We start from the raw sequence: 22,986 nt of genomic DNA, 5'->3' as shown, positions 1-22,986 counted from the left end.
GGGGTCAGAACAATTCTTCTGGGGAGGTTTTTTTCCCAGCCTGTTTAAAAGTGAACTCTACCACTTTACAGATATACAAGCAAGACTAAAACCACTGTATTCACCAGAGGTACATCTACACCAACACTAAAAACCTCCCACCTTCTCCTGTGCTCACACCCATCTTTATTCTCCTCAAGCTCACACATCCTGACCTTGCAGGCTGTTATTTGCTGACCTCAGGAGCAGACTGCTCAGGGGCCAGACTTGGCCAAGTGCCTCAGTGTGAGCTGCAAGGCTGTTGCTCACCTGCCAGACCTGCTCCACTCTGCTGCCCAGAACTGGGCTAAGCACTACCACACCTACTTTGTGGGCACTGAGTGCAAACTACTGCCCTACTTCCTTGATCCTCCCTTCCTGCCCAGCACACCTTTTAATTTTGTAATGCTGGAAAATAGAGTCCACAACCCAAAGTCCAAGCCTAGATGAGCTCAATTTTGCAAAGCATGAGGAAGTCAATATGTTTTGGTGTTGAGTAAGCAAGATAAGCCCATTATATGGATAGCTTTTCTCTGTGTGACAGAATACACAAAAGGTAGTTCATATTGCTTGAGATGGTTCCGGAAAACCCTAGGACCAATTCTAAACACCAGCATGAATGCTGCCCAGAGTAGCCAGGAGATGTCATGTCATAGACAAATGTTACCTGCCAACTGCCCAGCTCACCATTTAAGACTGTCAGGTTCCTCACACTGGATGCACACCACCAAGCTCTGAAATGACAAGTCTCTTCTGAGAGGCCAAACTTACAGAAATGTTTCCCCTCCCACATACTTAAACCATTAATACTAAATCTATTTTCCATTTCTTTTCCCTCTGCTAATACTCTTAATACCCAGCATGTTTCATGAGGCAAGAACTAACAGCCAATACGTTAGAGAAAATTCTGAATTTGCACTTAAAAATGTGTAACCAAAGTCCTGCACCCATCCCATTTCTATTCAAATAAATACAGCAGAAGGACTAATACTAGTCATTACTGTGCACACGTGATACAAATACTGGTTAAGCCAAATCTCACTTGAGGCAGATATATATATATATATACAGTACAAAATATATTAAGGGTCAAATACAAACATCATACTCACTTCATCTTGCTTTATCTTCCGGTTCTGCAGGGGAACCTTGCAAAGGTATTATTTCTGCCTCAGTGGCATGCAAGCCAGGTTAGAGAATCACAGAATATTCTGGGTTGGAAGCAACCCGTAAGGGTCATGAATCCCGCTCTTAAATGAATGGCCCATACAGGGATCAAACCCACAACCTTGGTGTTAACATCCAATTGAACTCTGAGCACCAAGACAATTTGCAGAAGAAAAGCAACAAAACCAAATCCACGTGGAGTTTCAGCTGGGGCCATGAGTAAATCAGTAGTAAAGTAAACAAAATTAAACTAAGGAAAATCCAGGTATTTTAAATAAACTTGCAGACTGAACAGAACTGTTCAAAACAGGTTCTGATGGTTTCATCAACAAGAAAAAAAATTACCAAACCTAATAAAAATCTTCTGCTGTGGTTTTAAAAAGAAGTATTAAACTAGAAATTTGAACATAGTTCCCAAACCCTGATTTTTATGACTTGTCCCCTATCACTGAGACACAAGTGGAAAGGAGACTGAGTGACAAGCACTTCCCCTACCTCCAACTCCCTCTGAGAAATTATTCAGTTAAAAAATTCAAGGAACTCTAATGAAAGCCATGCAAACAACAGATAATTCAGATTACAGTCTGCTCTGAACTCGGCCAAGGTTCACATGGAAGGTTTGCAAACCTTTACATTTCTCCTGAGTTGTGACTAGCAAACAAAGAAGGCTGTGATTTTTCACAGCTGTCAGACCATGATGGCAGACACAGGATAAAACAACGAAAGAAATAATAAATCTGGAGATTAATTTTTCATTTGAATTAAATATGTATATAGACAATCCATTCTATAATAAATAAGCTTAGAGATAAATACAAATTCATAATCAGTGGATAAACAGTGCACCAACAGTTCCTTCAGGAAGATGATTAAGCAGAGAAGTATCTGCTAATCAGTCCATTTTGTGCTTTACAAAAAAAAACAACAATAAATGAGACCATAGGATACTGCCAGCTAGTAAATTAAGTGCTGATAAGTACCAATATACGATTGCATTGGCCCAAACATACATGGTCACATTTCATTGTGAACCAGCACAAAAATAAATGTGACTAAAGAAAGAAGCAGTACTAACACCCTCCTCTGCTTGTGTGATTATTGCTTACTCTGTCACAAGCAGGTGAAGGCTGGAGAAATTTCTCCTTTAATAGGTGTGGCTCTCTAAAAGCACAGTTTTCAGGTCTGACTGCAGAATTCACTGTCCCATCACAGATCACAATGATCCAATATTTGGGCTTTGAGCAGTCCATGTCAGCTCCAGTTCTCTGAATATCAAGCAAGCCCCCACTTGGCCCACCTCCTTCCAGAGAAGGGCTTGCCTGGGTGATAGACTTTCCCCAAAGAAAATTTGATGGATTAAAAAAACCCAAGTGACCAAGAGGTAAAAAAGAAAGGTTATGCTGTATTTTCCTAAATATGCCAGTAATTCAGGAAAATTAATGTTTCCTATATGTCACAGCGAACAGGAATTCAGACTTGAGTCATAATCCTCAAAATCTGGAGACTGAAATATTCTCCAAATTAATGCCAAAAGAAATATACTTAATCACAGTTGCAACTAATTTATTGAAGTAATAAAGTAAAATAAAGAGGTCAAGAAGAAAGATTGTGCCAAGCCTTCACCTCTCAGGCCCAAAGGACAGTTTGGATATTTAACACAGTGTTAACAGGTTTGCCCTGAACAACAGCAGTATTGTCTCTTCAAGTAAGTCAGAGGTAGTGTCTAAAACAGCATAGCGAGTAGAGCCTCCAGCTGAGCTCAGCTATGCCAGAGGTGGCCCAAGAACAACTCCACCTGGTCAGCCTGGTCAGGCTGCCAGTGGGATCAGCAGTGATCCCTGGAGTGAGCCCTGGCCATGGGAAGCAGGCAGGATGCACACACGGGCGCTGGGAGTATGGTCACCGAGGAGATGCGTGCCACAATAGGGTACATCTGCTCCAGAGGCCAGCCCCTGTCAGCAGCAGATGTGTGCATAGCTCAGCCACACAGAGCACGCATACACAGAAAGACAGACAGACAGACACAGCAGCACACACACACAGTACTCGGCTAACTCAGGTCCACACAACTCCAGGAGAAGGGACCTGGCTGTTTAACCACGTTTCCTCTAGGAAACATTTTTTCACAGAGAGAGATTACAATAGGTTTCACTTGACAAGTAAAACATTAAGCATAGTTCAAAGACGTCCACTAAGGAGCACATGTGGAACACAGCAATCAGGATTTAAGTTGCAGATTCATCCTCTTCCAAAAGGAGGTCGTTCAATGCAATAACTGTAGCAGCAAAATCAACCAGCTCCACAAAGTCTGATGTAATTATGTTAACACCCATAACACCAGGCCTCTGTGCTTTCACCCAATTCAAAATCATGGGCAGGTTCCTAAAGAAAGTGAAATAAAGAAAATTAAACACTTTAAAAGAGGCACCTTTGTATACCTACTCTTCTCATTTCAAACACAACATGCTGTTTAGAAAATATATTATCTCATATTTGTGATCAGGGATGTCACCCTAAATGCAATTGGCTAATGAGTGCTTAACACAGCACAAGGTCATTAGCTATCAAACAGACATATTGATCAGTCATCAGTGCCAACTAGGAGACATAAAAAACCCCTCTATATTCACTGGGTAGTCTGTGCTTCAGGATTTAACACTGCACTAAAATTTTCTCCACCGTGGTTTGTTTGCACCCAAGCACACGTTAAGTCAAATGCTCAATTTCACAGCAAACCAGTGTAACACAAAGCAAGGCCATGCCTCGCCCAAGATGCTCCCTTGCCCTCCTCTGCCTCAGGGGAGGCAGGAGAAAAAGTTGGAGGCAGCAGCATCGCATTTCTCCTAAATTCCCTCCAGCTTCCAGACTCACTCAAGAGCAATGGGGTCAGAGAAACCAAACCTAGAACGAAGCTGTCAGCTCCACAGGGGTTGAACATCCTGCTTATACATCGCTACAACTGGGTAAAGGAGAGTTGTGTCAGGAACTGAATTAAACAGAGTTAGAAATTCTACTATGGGGAGAAATTTCAAGGTTAGGAGTCTGCACCAGCTCTCTTGCACTCTAACATGAAATACCATGCTTTTCAGCAGTTAGACACAAACGGTTAAATATGTTTGCATTATTTAGATTAGTGCTGTAACATGTATACATTATTTGAGAAGATGGTAGGCTAGCAAATTAGCTAACAGAATGATTAAGAGAAAAAAGCAAATCCAAAAAACTTAAAATCACTTCACGCCTGCTGAATCAGGACAATAAAAAAAACTTATCAAGAACTATGAGTAAAGGCATAACTATTGCCAAGGGACACACCACACTTCAGCCAGGTAAGTGTGACTTGTTGCAAGTCTCCTTTAGCAAGACCTGAGAACATTTAAATATTCAAATCCAGGGCAAAATTTCCATACAAGAAGGCAGGCATCTACATAAAACAAGGACAGATTTGCATATCAGCTAGCTTGTGCAAATGCACACAAGTAATCACACACAAACAGCAGCACCTATCTGCAACTTTCGGTTTAATTGCAAACAAGCGGTAAGGATGAGAGAAAGGGACGGACTGAAGGCAGGCTTCCCGCTCAGAGTGGCTTAGAGCACAGATCTGTGCCAGGAGTCCCTCGAAACAGAGTTGCCCGCCCATTCCACGAAATGCAACGATCCTGGGGTAGTTTTGGCCCAGCAATCCCGCCCGGCCTCGGCGCGGATGCCCCGCAGGGTCCGGCGCTCGCGGGCCCCCGGCGCCACCTGGTGCCGAGCGCGGCCCCGACACCGAACCAACAGCTCGGGCCGCACTAACGCCTCCAAGCACGAGCGGGACTGAAAACGCCGAGATTTATACCTAACCACCGATTCTCTTATTCACAGAATCACTGGGTGGCCTGGGTCGGAAAGGACCTTAAATATCATCGCATTCTAACAGCCCTTGCCTTTTGCAGGGACATCTTCGAGCCCGACCCAACATGGCCTTGAACACTTCCAGGGAATGGGGCATCCACAAATTCTCTACGCAACCTGAAGCAGGGCCTCACCTCCCTCGCAGTAAAGATTTCTTCCTAATATCCACGAGGACTTTTACAGTTCTGGTAATTTTTAGCAAATGGGCTAGAAGGTGGTAATTCCATAAAATAAATAATATTAAACTATCCTGGTCATGCTGTTAATACTAATAAAAATCACTGTCACTCTGTGCTAATCAAAGCAAAATTCTCTTACAGGGACCTTACTCATAGGAAAATTAATTGTACAATGGTCAATGGTATTAAGTCAAATGGTGAATCTAATTTTTGGAAAGCCTTCCCCCCAGCTCCCTTAAAATACAAGATAAAATACTGCCCTAGGTCATACACCTCTGGCTGTTACTGAAATTACTGAGACATCTGTATGGATAAATGTAAAACTAAGTCCAGAAATAAGCAATTTTCCTCTGTGGCACAAGCTTTTTTCACCCCTACTCCCTTAAAACCAACTTCAGCCAGTTTGAAATGAATTACTGGTTTGAAGCCACACATCCATCCTACATTTTACAAAATCATATCACATTTCAAAAGTTCCAATTACCAGGAAACACATATATACCCTGTTCCTTTATTATTTCCACTGTCTTTATTTTCAATGAATGCAAGTATCTTTCATGAACAACAGTACTGAGCAAAATGGCATGCTTTCAGCAAGCCTAAGCAAACATCTCCTAGTTTGTTTCTTGCTCAGTGCCTCTTTCAACACAAGACATGTTAAGTAAAGAACTGAGACAATCAAGACAAGTCCTTACCTATGAACAAGTGTGTTCTTCAGACCACGAATCAGATGCCGTGCAATCGTTTTCACTCGAGGCGTGAGAATTGCTTGAGATACATGGAAAGTCCCGTAACGACTTCGTTCCCCAAGTGTGGTCTCCAGGAACTGCAGCAGTTTGTGCACATTAGTTGTATTAGCCCATGGTGCTGGCATTTTATTACCTGGCCACAGGAAGGGATATGCCTGATACAAAGGGTGGTGGTAAAATATGAGAACCTAAGAGAACAAAAAAAGAAAAAAACAAAACCAAAACAAGTCAAAATTACTATATTTTTATTTGAACAGGCTGCTGCATTGGTTTATGTTCATACAGTACTGTTACACCTAGCATAGCAGTGAAGAGGACTAAGTAAAAAAGTTGCTCTTGAGTCATGAGTGTCAGTGTATTTGTTGCACTACAGCCAAAGGAGATGAAGATAATTTCATTCAGCTTTGAGGACAAGATTGCTTCAGGCTTTATGGGTCATCAGTTTAAAATGACAAAGTTGCCTTTGTCATTTAAAGAGCTCAGCTTAAAAGCATTGCAACTTCTTAATGCCAGAAAATACTCTATCTGTACTTGAAGGTAAGGATTTTAGCAGCCTTGCCATCTTCCGAATACCTCCTTCTAAGAGGGCAAAGTGTGCAGGGCTGATTGGCACATGACTGAAGTACTGGCATAGCGCTCACACTTGCTGCATGAGAAACCAAAGGCAGTCCTGCTGTCAGCAAAACCCTCAAATCCAAAATTAATGTTTTTTACCTTGTAAGGCGCTTCTCTACAGCATAAAGAGGACACGTTTTTTACAAACACCCACATTTACAGAAGATTAATTTTGAAGCTTAACATTGACAGCATCAGTTCAAAACAATTCCTCAAAGCCTCATTTCCAGTTCAAGAATTATGTGCTGCTGCTGAAACCCTTTTCTGTACTCAGTTTCTGTGTACCTATGGAAGCAGTTACCACAGAGAAGAGCTATTAACCTCACCTCTGCAGATCTGGATGGCTGCAAAGGAGGTAAGAAATTCCATCCATACCTTAGTCATGCTAAAGCTTATATGCTTCACACTGGCTAGAAAGACAACAGTTAATAAAATCCTCACCAACACAACTGTGCATTACATCCCCTTCCAGAAGAGAAAACCCTTTGTAAGGGGCACAAGGCTCCAAGGACACTACAGTTTAATTATTTAACAAATGTGCTTGGGAGCAGGGCAGACTGGCCACACCATAGAAGAGGGGATACATGGCTGCATGTAAATGGAGGAAAACATGCACATTGCATAGACGAGGCCCCAGTGGGCTTTAACTTGACTATCAGCAACATCCTCGGTCCAATATCTGTGAGTGGGAGCTACACTTGGCTTGTCTCTTTAAAATCTTAACATTTTGGGTTTGAAAAACATTAAACATCCTTTCCGTACCTGGTGTTTCTTCTCCCACATGTACAGTAACGTGACATATTCTACACATTCAACACAACAAAGTTTGGATTCAAATGCTGAGCGGATCCTGTTGATCAAGAAGTGGTGATGGCTGTCATCCATGGCATAGAAATGATTGAAATCCAAGAAGATTACTTCCTTGGGGTGCTGCTCAAGAAAACTATTCATTTCCTTCAGCCCATCCCATACTTTGATGCCAAACAAGCCATGTATGAAGTAAATCTCTTGTCCTATTTCCCCAGGTTTAGAAGATACACGAAGATCAAAGTAGCGGATCCCGCCTTCTAACTGCTCTTTGAAAGTCAAATTTTGAGTCACTGACCATTTCTTCATGATCTTTCTAACCAAGGAAATTCTGGCCAAACGTTTGATGGCTGTTGCTTGGTCTGGTCCCACTGGAGATTTCTCATCAACCCAGTAGCTGAAAGAATCATGTGATCCTAGAAAAAAAGCCAAGAAAAATTAATTTTAGAAAAAGTGGCTATCCCATAACACATGTGGCCTGAAAACTGAACAAAGTCCTACATGTGTTACAGGGGTGCAGAAGCATTATGCTCATATGTGAGTCTTTCAGACTATCCTTTACACCTTTTCCCTGACAGTATAACAAGAGTTAAGCATAAGTGAAATAGAGATTTTTGGAGTTCACTTGAGTTAGCAATATGAATTAAGCATTTAAAGTTTAGACTGTAGAACTATGTGTTGAATTTTAACCTTTTTACTTGAGAAACCTCCGCCATAAGCACCAAGGGACCAAAAGCGCATGCGCAAAAGAGAAAAGTTCAAAAGTTCAGTCATGAGGAAGACCACAATCTTCAGCCTCAGAGACTACCGAGAGACCCCCGTGTGACCACCACAGCAAACAACACATGCCCAGAAGGGCGTGGATCTGATTACCATGCAAAGCGAGAACAGGGGGGGCAGAGATTGAATACGCATGGCAAAGTTGTGCAATGTATTGCATATGGAACATCTTTGTGAATAAAGATAAGGGTCAGACTGAGGCTCAAGGCACAAGTTTTCACGAGAGCTATCTCGCTTGTGCTGGGCGCTGACATACCCACTTCATAACTATATCTGGTTGTGGAGTTTATTTATTCCACATATCGCTTCATAAGGTCCTCAGTTTGAACTTTCTTTCACGAGCTTCCAATTTCAACGCTCTCTGAACACCACAAAACAAACATTTGTGGTAAAGGTAAACCTCCTTCTAACCTTCCTTCATTCCTTCCCTCACAAATTACAAATCAACCCCCAAAGCTTTCCCAAAGCCTGGTACATGACTGATCTAGGATGAGACTCCAGAATAATTTTAAAAATCTGAGACTTAATTTTTTATTTTACACCTGGTATATTCAACCATAACCTTACACACCAAACATCTTGGAACAGGTTTCTTTATTCACATAATGGACTGAGGGATCTGCACCTGCACACACCTTACCAGCACATTTCCCTTTAGCCCCAAGATGGCAGATAAATGATTAGTAGTTTGAACAGTGGGCAATGACTGGCTGGACCTAGAGGTGGAACAACTGAACACACCACCAGTTACAGTGTGGATGGATACCAAGCTCATGTTAAACAAATTCATGAACATGTCTTCTACCTGACAAGCTTTCAAGTGACCAAAGGCATGGTGAAAAGAAAATTCATCAAAAACATACAACCAATGTTATATATGATAGAGATAATTCATGCTGTAGAAATAGACATATGTACGTATAAAATATTAGGAGAAAATCAAACCTATGCTTGTGACCACTCTGGCCGGGAACAGCATTCTATTCACATTATAACCAGTTCCCGGAGAGCGTTAACATAATATCAAACCTGTTGCGGTATGAATAGGGGAGCCCTGGGCCGTGAGCTACACCTGCAGTCGCTCTGACCAGAACAGAGTGATGCACATGGTAACTGCCTGCCGGACCATGCTGAGACACTACCAGATCTGTTACCGTATGAATAGGACAGACATGGGCTATCAGAGGGGGTTTCCTTTGGCACCAGCATTTGCAAGATATCATCTGGACCTTGCTGGGAGATTATTAATGGAATGTCTCAAGAAGCTCACAAGACTGGGCACCTGGACTGATTAAATCTATAGTACTCAGGAGCTGGCATCACCTACTCCATGTGAATACATCTTCTGCCCGGGTACTCAGACACTTGTCTGGGTCTTGGACTCCTTTTTTGTCTGTTTCTACACATGTATGGATCCAACTTTACAGGCAAAGAGACACAAAGAAATAATGTGGTCATCTCTGCCTCAGGCAGAATAAACTGTATATAAGCTGACTGTGGTGAACCTTCAGGGGAAGGCTGTCACTCTGTCAGCAGGAACCCAAGGTCACCCAGCAGCTGCACTCGGGGCTGACGCTGTCTTGGCTGTGGTGGGATTTTGAAATTTTCTATTTTTTGTTATTTGATCTAATAAAGCTGGTAAATTTTTATAAATTTGGCTAGAGATTTGATCATTTATAACAACCAACAATCAAAATCACCAGTTCCAACCAAAATAATGCATGTCCAAAAAAGCTCCTGTGACACAACCTGTACCTTGGCAGAGAAACTGCATCTCCAATATAAAATTATGGCTTATTAGAAAAACCTCCAATTGAAAATTCAGTAGTAAACTGGAAAAAAACCTGAGAAGCAACAAAGCTCCAAAATAAAAGTTTCAGAGTGACTGAAATATCCCTACCTGAGCCAAGTCAGCAACAGAACAATGAGTGAAAAGGCAGTGTATCTTGGCCTGCACCGTACCAGAACAGCATAAAGCAAAGACGTGCAGAAGCCGATCCACCACAGACTGGGGTTTACCAAGGATTTGTGGTCATTTGCACTAGGGACCAGCAATCTAGCCTAGAAGCTGTAGCTGCTCCAGGCTCACCTTCCTTGTGAATTTCCAGCAAGCACATAGGTGAGGAGAGTTTGGCTCATTAAGCCAGACCCCACTTGCTATCTGTGCTGGAGTGTAGAGAAAGCATCTTCACCTCATATTCAAGGAGCTCATTTTCCAGCTGCCCCAGGGTACAGTGACCAGGCACCTGTGTTTTACATTCCTGTATGTTTGTCTCTGCTTCTAGGACTACGCTTTTCTCAAATTTCCTCCTCTACCTCAGCCTGCAACTCTTTGAAATCCCAATCTGTAACATTCAATCTCAGGACAACATTTGAGGCATTCACAGCCTCCTTTATCCAAACCTTTTATTTGTGTACCAGTGCTCACTTGAGCACTGATGCATTTTTTGTGATGCGACATCAGAGCTACAAACAAGATTATGATTTAATGGGATTATCTTGTAGGCATTTTTAATCCAGATGAAAGAACAGACTGTGCATAAATGAAACATCACTTTTCAATAACCTTAAATGCACTCTGTTTCCATGGATTTCAACTAGTTCAAAACCAGTGAACAGGTAGTGTGAAGGTGAGTTTTTAAACTTTACAAATGAACACTAAAACTTATTCTGACCAATTCTCCATGAATTCTTCACAGCATTTGTATAAGTGAATTTCTGTTATGGCTTGCCATTCAGTCTTCTAGACAAAAGTGAGAAGTCCCAAAGATGCCATCTTAAGCAACTTTTTAGTACCTGTCCCAATAAACATCACAAAGTGGCTGTCAGTTGTGGAGCAACACGTAGATTTTCTTTTTCCCCATCTCCAAACATGCAATCCCAAACAAAATCCAGGAGCAAACATCTAGTGAAGACATTTCAGAAGCCATATGATGCTTCAAACTGTAGTTTACAGATATTTGAGTTTCACCTACCTCCCTGTACAGCAGAATGAGTCATTCAAGCTTCTAGAATATTTGGAAAGTAGACTTTAATCACAAGGGGCTTGCCTTCTGCCTTGGAATTAGTATCTCTGCACAAACAAATCTTTCATTTGGTTGTGGTTTTTGTTCAGTTTTTTCCTAGTTCTTAATTCTATCAATTTTTATTTTTTCTTCTGTTTAGGTCACTGTAGAAGACAGTTTAACATTGTAGAATGAAATATATGTTAGAATTAATTCATACTATAGAAGAATGTATTTTATAAAGATTGTGAAATCCAAATGAGTCTCTAACCACAAGCAGGCTGAGAGGCAGATGTCTATTCAAACTCCGAAATTCCTGGAGTCGAATCGGCACTTTAGCCCAAGAACAGATGCACGAGACGTGATGATCGCCGCTACCCCGTCATTGGAAACCGCCTAAGAGCGATCATCTCGCTCTGCGGATAACATCGATCAAGTTAGCCGAGCCAGAAAGATAAATGTGAATAGCCGACTTCCCGGGATTCGCTCAACGCTGGCTATCAACCAGGAAAAGGTGACTGTCCAGCTCTGCACAGTGCAAGAACCAGCTATGAATAGGCAGAGTTACAAAAGAAACTTGGACTCCTTTGCCTCGGGCACAATAAACTGTATAAAACATCCCTGCTAGAAGCGGCTCTCATGAACGGGGGTGGGGGGATTCAATGCGATAAGAGGTTGGGTCCAGGTTCACCCAGTGCTGATCCTGGGCTCGATGCTGTCTCTTTGGCTGTGGTGGTTTTGAGGACCATATTTTGGTTGCAGAAAAAGATAAATAAATCTTTTCACATTTTTTGATAATTTGGCTTTTGATTGATCATTTATAACATAGAATAATGACATAAGAAATAATTTTGTATTAACTAAGACAGTGCAGCATCCTTGAACCTATAGGAATCACTCACACCATTATGCTCCCTTAAACTGATAAATCTGACTTACAGAGGAATGAGAATTTTATCTTGCCACTAATACATTGTTGTCACCTCAGAGTTGTCTAAGTAAATCTAAACCAAAAAACAACTTATTTTCCTTATTCTGATAATTCACTTAGCAGCTACAAAAGTCTTTCCTTTGCAGTTTGACACTTACAAGGCACTTTTAGGGATACAAAGAGCAAATTTTCTCCCTGCACTATCACAAACCAAATTTTACTTATAACCTAGCACTAGAAAGCAGTATTAAAAAAGAAAAAAAAAATCCACAAAAAACCCAAACAAGTCACCACACTGCAACTTTTTCAACACATACTTTAAAAACTGCACTCCTTAACAGGAAAGTGAACTATGTGTGACATGCTTCTAATAGTTAGACAAGATCCTATTAACTCCTGCCCCATGGCTCTGCTAAAAGCCTAGGAAATGGAGCTTTCCTCTTACATCGAAGTCAACACGTATACCTAGATATAACCAAGCAGAACACTAGTTGCATTTGCAAAATGTATCCTCCTTTTCACTCTTGGTAGCACATCACTATCTAAGAAGGGCAGGGGCCCATCACAAATTCTGTTGATCAATCTGTGATCAATACTGAGGCTGGAAAGACAGCAGAAGTCCAGCTGGGTCTTCAGTGGTCATTTAAAAAGGCCAGTCACCAATATCTAGGCCAAACCTGGACCCACAATATTTTGACTCTGGTCAAAAAACTGAAACCCTGCAGCAACAGCACTGGATACTTGTGGGGCTGTGGAGTAACAGCAAGGTGAAGACCCACATCATCCACCAGGCCCTTCTTTAAGATCACTGTGATATACTACCAGATCAGGCACTGCCTTTTAACATAGCTTAGCTGTTAAATGTTAAGTACATGCTAAGCTGATTGCATCATGATGTCAAAATAATCCCTGCTGTCCTTTGCTCTATCTCTAAACTCATAAAGTCTTGCCATTCTGTTGCTATGGCAGGAGCCAAGCTGCTTGCTGATACATGTGATACAGCATGATTTCTTTCTGAAAAAGCATAACCTAAACCAACCCAAATCTGTAAAACTTCAAAGGCAAAGGGCAGAGCCTACATGGCAGGAATGGAGCAGACCAGCCCCATTTTGTCAGGAGCTCAGTGTAAGAGCTTGCTAAGCAGATTCTCAATGTCTAACACAAGGACGTGTGAAGGTGCTTGGACACTGCCCAGCAACAGCAGCAAGGCTGGCAGGTCCTGGACAGAGCAAGAACCACAAAACTCTCACAGCAACACACACTGTAAAGTCTTTGTAAAAAATCCCTCACCCCACCATGTGTAAAAAATCCCTCACCATCTGTTGTTCCCCACCACACAAATAACGTGCATTGCCACAAATTATGCTGAGTACTTTTCCTGGGGAAAAAAGCAACCTCAAGAATCATTGAAGCAAGACATTTCACATGATAACTAACAACTTAAATATAAATAACATCCTATTCCTATAGTAAAGCTATTCCTTAAACCTACTGATTGTGGACAGAACAACTAACAAAACTAGGTATTTATACCCTCCACCTCACCCACCAAGAAGTCAAAAGGCAGAGATGAGCCAAGAAAATTTATCTTCATTGTCCTTCAGGTAAGGAGAGGCTATAAGTCCAGCCTGAACCGCCTCAAAAGCATCTTCCTGCACGTGAGGACATGGAATCACTGTACACAAGACCGGATTAGCGTTCAGACAGCAAACCTTACATGGCAGCAGACTGGTGCTCAGCCCTTCCCAAAACCCAGTCAGGCACAGGCAATGCAATGAAGAGATCATGATTTGCCAATTGCTTCCAACTGGGTAAAGATGTGCGGCACAAAGCAGCAAGCATTAAATTTGCAATATTCATGAAAGAGAGTGCATATTCAAAGACAAAAATTAGGGGACTGCTAATCCTCTGGCAGCTTTATTTCTGTTTCATTTCTTTCATCTGACAAAGACTGGTAGTTTCAAGGAAAGAAGTCACATGCCCTCAAATGCCCAGACATTTAACTACCAAAAGCTGTGCTATAGTTAGAATAATATTATATAGGTATATATATTCCAGATGCCAAATTTCACTCATAACTTTAAACTTTTTTCTTCTGCTTATACTAATTCCTCAAGTTAATTTCATGTTAAACAGCTCACTTTTCAATTCAATTTATATGTTAAATAGATTGTATTTCACAGTTCAGAATGACTTCTTGTTGAAGCCCTTGTGCTGATTGTTGGACAGTAGCCTTTTATCATCCAATCTGCAGTAAAATCTAACTTCCCAGTATGTTTATTTGTCATGCTACTTACTCACAGATAGTCAAATAACCCATGGCGGAGCTGAAACAAATGACACTTGATCAACAGAATGTTACCAAGCCTCCAATGTCAACAAATACTAGCTATAGCTGTTGACTCTCATGACCAGTGACAGGACTCAGGGAACAGCACAAAGCTGAGTTGGGAGGCTTACACTGGATCTTGGGAAAAGGTTCTTCACCCATATGGCAGCTAAACACTGGAATAGGGAAGTGGCGACAGCACCAAGCCTATTCAAGTTCAAGCAGTGTTTGGACAATGCTCTCAGGCACAGGGTGTGACTCTTGGAGGCATCCTGTGCAGGGTCAGCAGTTGGACTTGATGATCCTGTGGGTCTCTTCCAACTCAGCATATTCTATGATTCTGTACCATTTGGTAATATCTTTTGTTTCCATATAATACTTCCTGCAAATACTGCAGAGGGACAGGGATTAGCATCATGTTGCCAACCCCTTGCAAATTTACCTTTGTGGAATATTAAAAATATGATTATACAGCATGCAAAGTGCAGAGATCTTCCAACATAGAACATTACTTGTGTACTGTCAATCACTCAAAAACAGGACAAAAACTCGTGGGGTTTTTTGGATACAAGCATGTTTCAGCATACTGCAAGCCTCCCTGGTTCCAAGGCTGTGGACTCGTCAGAAGCAGCAGCTCAAGACACTTTCTGCAAACATCTGGCCAATCAAGAAGCAATAAATGAAAGCAAAAGGGCAGACAAGTGTGCTGTGAGTAAACTTAAATAAATCTGAATAAGCTGGATTTATCTTTACACGAACAGAATACTAACAGGATGAAAATTGCAAGAAACAAATGTTTAACATAGCATGAAGCTAAGAAGCAAGGTCAAAAAGACATACTCATTCCTTTAAAAACATTACAGGGTCACTTATGACCAAAGAATCACCCGAGCTGTATTGACGCTGAACTTCTCAGCACAAGCTTTGCTTACTAGACAAAGTACATTCCCCACACATTACAAACCACTGCACATGACACAGCACAGCAGGCATTACACAGCCAAGATGGGCAAAAGAACAGCAACCAAGTTCCAAAAACACAGGATGTAAGTGCAAGCAAGTCAAGGCTATCTCACTGATGTTCTTTTCAACCAGATCTCCTGTGTGTGCCAAAACTGAGGGGAAAACAGGATAAGCAAAAGTGTCTGTCAAAGTCTAGAAGTCCTCAGGATTCAGGTCATTAACAATCCAGATTTTCTTACTAGAAGATTAACATCTTAAAAGTTCATCAATAATGAACAGCAAATAGTTCATACTAACTTGTCCAGCAAAAGGAGATGAAGCAGAAATGAGAAACATCCTATTGATAATCAATTATCTAAAACCATAGAGATGAGTATATTTTAAGAAATCTACAAGAATCCTTTAGATATTCTTAATGCAGTCTCATTAAGAAAGACAAATCCTAGTACGGACCAAATCCTCTTAGGAAAACTCCCTCTCTCTATCCAAGAACTACTCTGATTTCCCCCCCTGATTTGCCCCTTTCAGGCAGTGCAATGGGATCCAAGAGCTTAAAGACAACCTAAAACTGTCAGACACAATGTCACAGAGTAGTTTGATTTTCTTTCCAGCCAGAAGAAATACTTTTGGCACTGGCTGGAGTTATTGCCATTGAAATTTAAGGTCATTTAGCCATGATTTCTCATTTATCAACATTCTCAGCTGCCTGCAATGGGAATGCAAGCATATCACTACCATTTCAAAGCCTGACTGGATCCACACACTCAAAAAGGAAAAAACCCTTCAGCTTAGAGTTCTAAACTCCTCTTTTGTGACCACTCAGAACTGAGTGGACCAAGGGGTCATTCTCTTCTGAGAAAGCTATAGAGAAATTTTTATTACATAGTATTTTCTCCTCTTTTAGCATCTTTGCTGGAAAAGCAGGCAAACAAACTTTCACAACATGGAAGGAGAGCAACAACCATTTATACCAACACTGTAACTATTTTTCTTCATTGAAGTAAAACTTTGGCATGTTCTGCATTCATTTACATCTCTCCTTGGAGATCACTGAACAGTCAAGTTGAAGACACTTTACCAGACTCATTTACCAGACACACTTAAGTCCTTCTCTAGGGTACAGATTTCAATAAATCACAGGAAGAATTTTTTTCCAGAAAAAAACCAAATTAATTAGGACCTTTGTATACTGTCTGAAGAAAATTTTGTGGTATTTCAAGAGTAATTTGGTTTTGGCTAAACAGATAACAGAAGTTCTTTAAAAAGAGAAGCCGTAAGACTGGCTTTTCAGGGGAGCTCCTACACAGACCTCGTGTCTACCAGACCAGTTCCTCACAGAGGGACATACAAAAAGAATACTTGGTTACTTAAGAACAGTGGAACAACTTCCATCAAATGTTCTCACCAGTGTAACAGTCCAGATAGTTTAACAGCCTCTCTAAAAATATTTGAGAGTTGCTGTTACAATTAAATAGCCTAACAAAGTAATAAAATAACTTGTTTTTTCAGAAAATTCTGCATTTACCAATCATACTCAACACCATTATACTCATGCAGATACTTTCTTCTAGTGGTTACCACCTGATTCATCAGTAGATACAAACTAAATTGAGAGGGAAAATAAAGCTTGGTGGAACAGAACGTAAATCTTTTATTTCTTCCCTCTGAGCTCCAATCCAACAGATGGCCAGTTCAGATGATTCAATGATGCTTTTAATGAGAACTCCATGGGAATACTGTTTGAGAGGAGGATACAGCCTCAAGGTCACCACCACTCCTCTCAGCACACACATCCACAGCCCACAGCAGCCCATGAACAAATAAACAAGAAAAATCATCGCATTAGCAAGTTCAGCAGCTCACCCAGGATCAGGCAGACAAAGAGGAAAACCACCCAACCCAGTCAGAGCCTAGTGGCCAGCTCTCAACTGGACAGTGCTTGCTGCTGCTTCTTTTCAGAACCACTTTGGCTCTTCTTAGTCAACTCCAAGTCAAGCAGCTCACAGGGCTTTTAAGGAACAGCTACACTGTCAGGACAGCAGAGTTGGCCAGTTAGTTGGTGGATAGGACGATGGCATCCTGTACAGAAGATGCTCAGGGCCCCATCACCTCCAGGGTGTGGGGCACATGAGGATGGATGGTCACACTACTGCACCAACTCAGTCACTTGCAGCAGGTTATCAACTCAGGAAACACCTCTCCATGCCTTCCGTCCCCCATTTAAGCTGAGCCATGGGCTTGGCCAGCAGGGCTGCTCCTTGTTAAGACTGACTACCAGCTGTATTTGTAAAGCTTTGTTTTCCAGGGATGAAAATTTCATAGTACTTTGATCATTTAAATCAAAATCAGGAAGCTTCTTACTGAGGCTCTTGGGATGAACTTCTCAGGGAAGGGCAGAAACAGTGGCACACTGTCCTGTGGCAAGTTTTGGCTTAGTCACACTGACACTGCCATGAACAAACACAAACTATGGAAAGTTATATTACAAGTTGTCTAGAAAGTCAAGAGGATGTGTGTCATAAGGGGGAATTAGGCAGCTTGACTATGCTATCGTTTGGAGCAGCAAAGTTTTACTATTTCAGAAGAGCCAGGACACATCTCTTCTTGGGGATCAGCCAACAGTCAAGTTCAAGACTTTAACAACTGCTCTGAGTCTCCAATATGGTCTTGTTCTGGCCATATTCAGGTCAATATGATTTAAAAAAAAAGTTTCTGGAATAGTAAAATCCATTTTTTATCTGTCATCTCTAGCTACCTACAGCCCAGCATCCCACAGGAAACTCCTCGGCCACTGTCCAACCTGATGCTGACAGAAATGGCTCCACATTCCAAATGCTCTGCATGACTTAGAAATGAGATTATGGCCAGCCATCCACATGCTTTCTGAGAAAGCAAGAACACACCAGCTGGGATCACTAGAAGATGACAGAAGAGGCCCTGTACACCACCAGAAGCCACAGGTGGAGAGCTGTCCCAGCTCTCCCTGGAAAGGCAGCCTGCCTAGCCTGCATGTTCCACAGCAGCAGAACACTCTGCTGAGTGTGACATTTGGCTCTAGGTGTATCAGTGGTTGAAAAACTGACTTCTAGTGGCAAAAGCTTAAAAATAATAAAAAAAAAAAAAACAGTAAGCTATTTCAAATCAGCCTTAGATATACCAAGTTTGACCTACAACACAAACATCTTAAATTTTTTTAAAAAAAAATCTAACACCCTAGGAAAAAACCATTGGTCTAAGATTTTTTTTTTTAGTATCACATTTCAAAGTGCTAAAGTAAAACATTTTACTTTTCCCAAATTTTCCATCTTTTAGCTCTCTTCTTCAGTGACTCTTATCAAACAACTTAGTTCAGATTGAAATTAACTTTTCCATGACTAAGCTTAGTTTTTACTAATAGCCTTTGTTTCAGCCAAACCATGAGAAAGGAAACAATCACTCATTTATTCTACAGCTATTCTAACTATTGTTCTTTCCTGTCCACATCTGCAGCACCATGACACCTCAGGTTAATGTCTGTGCTCCCTCAGGAGATCCACACAGTCCAGCATCCATCCTAGGGCTTGCCCAACTCCGTGAGCAGCTGTTGCAAGGAGCTTTTCTGACAAGAACCACTTCTCAAAATAAAAAAATCCCTCTAAACTATCACCACCACAAAAACCTTCTCAGGTTAGCCTGGGGAACACACTCATTTATATTTGGAGGGGTAGAAAAGGAAAGGCAGGGGACAGAAGGGACTTTTGATTATCTTACTTTATTTATTAAAGGGCACCCATAATTCTTCTGGGTGCTCCTGCAAGCAGCAGTGGATCCCTGCCTTAGCCATCATATGCTTTCTCTGCAAGACAGAGAAAAAAAATTAGCAGCATGGAAAAACTCACAGCTAACTATCCTGACCAGCATTGGGAACCAAGCAAGGGGTACAGATTGATCCAAAACTCCAAGTATACCTGTTACATCCATACTTAAAGTTGGAATAGTTCAAACAGGATTAAGTAAATGTATTATTACCAAGACCCAAAGGAGAACAGAACTGCCTGCTCGTCTTATAACATCCATCCAGCACCTTGGAGGCTGGACTAACAAAATACTTAAAACATTGATAGCTGGCAGTGAACATCTGCTCGAGTGCCTTGCCTTGCTGTCTCAAACCAAAAGGCAGGAGCTTATAATGACCTCACACAAAGGAGACTGAGACAGAAAAAGTGTTTCACCTGTTCTAATACAAGTATTAATACAAAAGTTTGATGAAACAGGGAAATGGTGCCATACCTTCAGATGCAGAGACTTCAGAATCTAGCAGCAAGGTAATCAAGTGTGAAAAATGCTAATCACTTGTTTTTAAAATTTCAAAAGTTTAATAGAAATAAAATGGTTATAAAAATAGTAATACAATTAAACTAATAATAATTTGGGCAATTTGAATTAGGACAATATGAGACAATAGAAACAAAGAGTTATGGACTTTGGGTACCTTTTTCTGGGCAGCACAAGCCCAAAAAAGGACACCCGTTAACAAAGGATTAACCCTTAAAAACAACAGCCTGTTGCGTATCCATAAACCTCACAGATGACACATAAATTCCATTCAAATACAGGATTCTGTCTGGTCATCATCAGCTTCTTCCTCATAATCCTAATGGTGTCGTCCTGCTCGAGCAATGCAGGAAAAAGTTAGTTTCTCCTGATAATGGAGCAATAAATTCTCTTTCTCTGAAAGATTTAGGTGTCCTGCGACTGCTGTCTCAGTGTGAGTCCTTTCTTCAGAAAAAAAAGCATCCTACATAGTATAGTTTCTATTTTAATAATTTTGCTATAACCTAAAACTATATTTAACATAGTACTTAAGAGAATTAATACAGCATTACTTTCTAACACAACACCTAATATTCATTTTAATATTTGCAAAAAGCCAATCATAAAACACACATTTTTCACATCAAGATACCTGCCTTTCTAAAAATTTCTGCAGCAGTTCAAATGAAACAGTACAAACTGGACATACCATGGTATTATCAACTATTAGGATGTAAGTACAAGCAAGGAACAGCTAGACTCTCCACCTAATTCTTTAACTAGCTGATTTACTTTGGAAGTTGATCAGTGAGAGCATTCCAGATTTTTGTGTTCCTTTTCTACATGGAGAAATAAGAAAAGTAGCAGACGCAGATCAAAATTTTACCAAGGAAAATATAAGCATCATAGTTGTGATTTCATAAAATTCTTTAATGTAAATCAGCTTGAGATTAAACAAGCACTATACAATACCCTGCCAAGGATCACATCCACAATCAAAATGTTTAAGAGTTCATTTTTAAACCCCCATCCAAAGAGGATTACTGGAATATAATTAAGAAAAAACCCTTTCAACTTTCACATAAGGTCAACACTTGTTGAATGCGGTTATTTTTGTTGACTATACTGCATGCTTGTGACCTTGATGACATTTTAGTTACTAAGTATTTGGCAATTTTTCATTGCAAAAGATTCCTCCTCTCATGCCATTGCACAGGAAAACTCATCTCTTTTCCCTGCAAATGACTATATTGGTTTAGCATTTTGGCCAGAGTTTTTCCCAACAGAAGTATCAGAAAAGCCCAAACGTGGGAACTGATCACACACACAAGGGTCTTAACTCTTTCAAAGTCTCTCTTCCTTTTGAGCAGAGCTAAATAATTATGTAATCAGCTCATATACCTCATGAACACTCATCTTCAACATTATTTACTTACTACCAGTTGGTTCTAAAGCGTGAGGAAAGAATGATCTTCTCTACCATCAAATAAGGTGTTTCACACCATTATTAACAGCTCATGGAATCATAGAATAATGTAGCTTTAAAAGCACCCCCAGAAGTCACAGCTACCTTTTCTAAAGCCAGTGAAAACAAGCAGCTCTGAAAGCAAAAGGTTTGCAACAAATTAAGCAGGAGAACCCTATGAAGATCTCTTGGGCAATATAGAAGGCAATTACCCACTCACAGTAGTACACAATAAATTAAATCTAAGAAGTTTCTTTTGTGTGTACACTCTCAATTCATTCACTTTAAATAGCTCCATAATACTATTGTTTTGTTCTTAAAAAAAAAAATCGTTAAATGCTGCAATTCCTCGAAGTGCAAAGTAACAGTGTCATGATTTTGAGTGCTGATTTTATTTCAAAAAAAGTTTTAAGGTTTCCACTCCTGGAGCTCTTTCTCTGTTCCTATGTACAAAGGATGACAAGGAGCTTGGTGGGGAAGCAAACAAACTCCTCAAATCAAAACCAATTGAGTCCATCATTCCAGGGGAGAATGTATCCTCAGATGAACAAAAGCAGGCTACTCCTGTCATATGCACACAGTGTTAAAAACAGACAAAACTGCTTCTCATTCAACCTTTGATCTCTCTTCTGAAGGTAACACTGATGATCTCCATTGCTGTTCAGCATCTGCAAAGATTCCTCAACTGCCACCTGTATTCCACACTGCTAGGAACATGTCTGCTATATAGGATCAGAAGAAGATTGGAAAACACTGCTGAGATAAGAGTCCAGCCCAAGCCCTAACACCACCTTGCCAACTGGACCGTGGCACTCAGTGCTACATCCACTCTTTCCTTAAAGACCTCCAGGGACAGTGATTCATCACCTCCCTGAGCAGTCCCATCCAATGTCTAATCATCCTTTCTGCGAAGAAACTCCTAACGCCCACCCTGAACCTCCGCAGACACAACCTGAGACAGTATGTATGCTACAACATACATACAAAGTGCTAGTGACAAGCTAAAGCACTAAAATGAAAACCAAGCCTGTACCAGACTGCAACATCCAGCATCAGAAGGAGCTACAGTAACCACCTCAAAAATCTTCCGTATTGACATTTGCAAGGAAGAATATTTTTTACCCTTTAGAGACAAAAAATCAGTCTAAGTAAGTTTCAGGTCATCTATTGTTGTCGTCATTTATAAGTCTATCTACCTGTAAACCAGGGTATAAAAGACATGCCATATAATGGTCTGGATTGGGAGGGAGCCTGAAGATCACATAGTTCCAAGCCCTCTGACACGACCAGGAAGACTCCCCCCGAGAGCAGGTGGCTCAGAGCCCCATCTCAGCAGGTCTGCCATTTGATAAACCTCCAGCTGCTGGGTCAACGCAGCCAAACCATTCTCCCCACCCGACTTCAGCTCGACTTAAAGCACCTGCAAACGCTCAGGACGGCCGCTAGCGGTCACAGCTACCTTTTCTACAGGCAGTGAAAGCAGCAGGTCAATGGTTAGCGTCTCACAGCAGTATTTACAGGAGATTAAGCCCACCATCCTCTGCTGCGATGGACCGGGCTCCTCTCAGCCCCAGCCTCAATACTTTATTACGGGGGACGCGACGCCGCGGCGACTCCCCCACCACCGCCCGGACAGCCCCGGCCCCGTACACCTCGTCGCGCCGCCCTACCCGGGATGGCGAGGTTGGAGAGCGGCAGGGAGCGCAGGGCGGGCGGTAGCGAGCCCATCCAGTCGGCGTTGCCGTCAGCCATAGCCCCCACGGCGCCGCCCCGCCGGCGCTCCCGCAT

At 41.4% G+C, this 22,986-nt stretch overlaps 1 protein-coding gene across 1 annotated transcript; it reads right to left on the bottom strand.

Moving 5' to 3' along the window:
- Positions 1-1,618: 1,618 nt before the first annotated feature.
- PLCXD2 (phosphatidylinositol specific phospholipase C X domain containing 2) lies at positions 1,619-22,986 on the bottom strand. The gene is made up of 4 exons (XM_058825706.1): positions 22,869-22,986; positions 7,388-7,848; positions 5,957-6,198; positions 1,619-3,567 (listed from the first exon to the last, which is right to left on the bottom strand). Exons 1-4 carry the CDS (start codon positions 22,984-22,986, stop codon positions 3,411-3,413), a joined length of 978 nt encoding a protein of 325 aa, XP_058681689.1. The 3' UTR covers positions 1,619-3,410.

The sequence above is a fragment of the Ammospiza caudacuta genome, chromosome 2 (genome assembly GCF_027887145.1).
Source record: "Ammospiza caudacuta isolate bAmmCau1 chromosome 2, bAmmCau1.pri, whole genome shotgun sequence".
Lineage (NCBI taxonomy): Eukaryota > Metazoa > Chordata > Aves > Passeriformes > Passerellidae > Ammospiza > Ammospiza caudacuta.
The sequence above is the reverse complement of the archived record's forward strand: the minus strand, read 5'-3'. Positions and strand labels throughout refer to the sequence as shown.